The sequence below is a fragment of the Plasmodium gonderi genome (assembly GCF_002157705.1).
Source record: "Plasmodium gonderi DNA, contig: Pgo-contig_301, whole genome shotgun sequence".
Classification (NCBI taxonomy): Eukaryota; Apicomplexa; class Aconoidasida; order Haemosporida; family Plasmodiidae; genus Plasmodium; species Plasmodium gonderi.
In genome coordinates this window covers 1-2,664 of record NW_021629207.1, presented here as the reverse complement: position 1 = coordinate 2,664, position 2,664 = coordinate 1, and the positions used below count along the sequence as shown (strand labels likewise).

At 19.8% G+C, this 2,664-nt stretch overlaps 1 protein-coding gene across 1 annotated transcript; it reads right to left on the bottom strand.

Moving 5' to 3' along the window:
- Positions 1–80: 80 nt before the first annotated feature.
- On the bottom strand, positions 81–1,011 carry PGO_002655 (variable surface protein; the record flags this gene model as incomplete). The annotated part of the gene is made up of 3 exons (XM_028691165.1): positions 81–236; positions 396–806; positions 964–1,011. The coding sequence occupies 3 exons, from the start codon at positions 1,009–1,011 to the stop codon at positions 81–83; spliced, it is 615 nt and encodes a 204-aa protein (XP_028546966.1).
- Positions 1,012–2,664: the final 1,653 nt, after the last annotated feature.

The following is a 2,664-nucleotide window of genomic DNA, read 5'->3' as shown; positions in this document are numbered from 1 at the left end:
TATTATAAATTAATATAACACTATTTAGTGAAAATATCGAATATATATATGAAATAATTTGAGATTTATTATTGTTATATTTACACCTTAGATGGATAGTGTATATTAACTCTTTTCCTTTCGGGCATTAAGAAAAAATCCTCAATATGTTTAAAGGCACAACTGCTTTGTATATAATTTTTTATTGAATGTTCCTTTAAATATTTATTATTTAGAAACATCTTTATTTTAGAAAACTATATATAATGAATTAATTAAGAATAAATATAATATGTATATATTGTAAAAATAATATTAAACTTTATTAAATATAAATAATTCTGTAATCTTTTTCTTAATTCTTAAATAAAATTTTATATTACATTATATAATAAATAAAAGAAAAGTAGAATTACTGTTAAAAGCGGAAAACAAATAGAATAAACTGATTTTATTCTCTGTGCATCATATGTAAAAGCATAATTTTCTGTTGACAACAAATGTGGACTTTTCATTGATGATGATTCATTGAACACATTCGCTGCATATTCCACATTACAGCAATCATCAAGTTTGGTATTAATACAAAATTGTGTTGGAAAAATTTCCTTTACATGATTTTCATCATTATCTCTGTTGCATATGTATTCTGTTTTTTTCTTGTTAATCCATTTATTGAATGAATCGCAGTTTTGTTCTTTAAGATTAACTCCATTTATTTTATCATTAATTAAATTATCCAAAAATCCTTTAATTTTTCCTAAATCATTATGTACATTTTCTGAATATGAATCTAAATTCTCACATTCATCAGTATAACTTATATACTCATTTTCCCAGTCGATTCCTGAACTCATCCTACATGTATAAGATGTCTGATTTCTGAAAAAATAAAAAACAGTTAAAAGTTATAACATTTATATAAGAATATAATTAATTAAATATATGTACATGGTTATTATAATTAATTCATTAAATATTAACAAAAAAATTAGTATTAAAGAAATCATAAAAATTACCAGGATTATACATTCCTTTTGATGAAATAAGTTTCAGTATACTGAATTCATGGTTTTTTGATATGTCTTCACATATGAGATTTCAGAAATTGATTTTTGCTTTCATTCCTACAGTTATATCATATAGACTTATCCTTTGAGTGTTTGCACTTGATCTTTAAAATAATGTTTTAATTTTGTATTGTTATCTTATATTTTTATATATTATATATTTTTAATGTAATAATTTTAATTTTTTTAAAATTTAGTTACATATATTTTATTTTATTATATTATGAATATTTAATGTTATACATTATGAATATAATTTGACAATAAACTATAAATATATATTTTTATTCTCTATATATGTATATTATTAAGTAATATATATATATATATTTAATGAATTGTTTTATAATAAAAAAAAAATTTTGTTTAAGAATTTATGTTATAACACTTCCATATATGTATGCTTTAATAGAAATTTTTTTGTATTCATTATATATATTATAGATTTATTGAACTATTATTTGGTATGTTAAATTCTTTATTATTAAAAATATATATTTTAGTTGATTTCTACTTTTAATATATTTAATTCTAATTTTTATTGAATGAAAAAAAAAATTAATAAATTTTATTTTATATTATACATATTCTTTTTATTATATTTTATTGTTGTTTGAATTTATTGTGGTAAATTATAGAAATGTAATAAAACACATTAAATTTACAGTTTATGTTTCATTCTTTTCGTTAATATTCTTTGTATTAGTGTTATATATTTGCTTATTTAATTTTTTTTTATACTTCTTTCAGCGTTTATTTATTAGGTTTGATGTTTTCGTTAATGTTATGTTGTTATTTCTTATAAGATAATCTATATATTTATACTTTCTCGTTAATTTTATCTTTTAGCGTTTATATTTTTAAATACTATGTTCATGATATATTACTTACATGTGTTAACACATAATAGCCATTATATTATGATAAAATTATTCAGAATATATAACATATATAATATACACTTATATATTACAATTATTCTTGCGTGTATATAAAATTATTTCTTTGGGTGTCATCATTATATGGAAAATATGTTTCATTGGTGCACATTTTAACTTATTAGACTTTGTGCAAAATTGATTTTGATAATCTTCTATATTAATATGATTAAGAGTATATATTTCCATTTTTTATAATTTTAGTATGTATTATCCTATACATAATCATAATTTTAGTCAATATAATCTTATTTGTCATTTTTCTTATCATCTTCCCTTAATGTATCACTGCACTTGAATGCTACATCTAGAGAATCATCTACTAACTTTGCAATATCATTCTGCTCAAATGCAATTAAAAAGATACAATAATAAAGCGATAACCTTCAAATAACTTCTCCTTCATATAAAACCTTTATTTCCCCCCTTATTTAGAATGATATTTATTTTTATTCTCATTACCATTGTTACCATCGTTCAAATCTCTCTCATCAGAGTTCTTTTTTTTTTTAGATAATATTGTAACTTGTTCTCCATATAATTTATCTTTTTTGTTCTTCTATACCACCTAGCAATTTATTTTGCTGTTCTGATGAACTATAAATAACAGGTGTTCTTAATATATTATATACTTCTTTTTCTAATTTATCAATTTTATTTTCAGAATAATTTTTTAA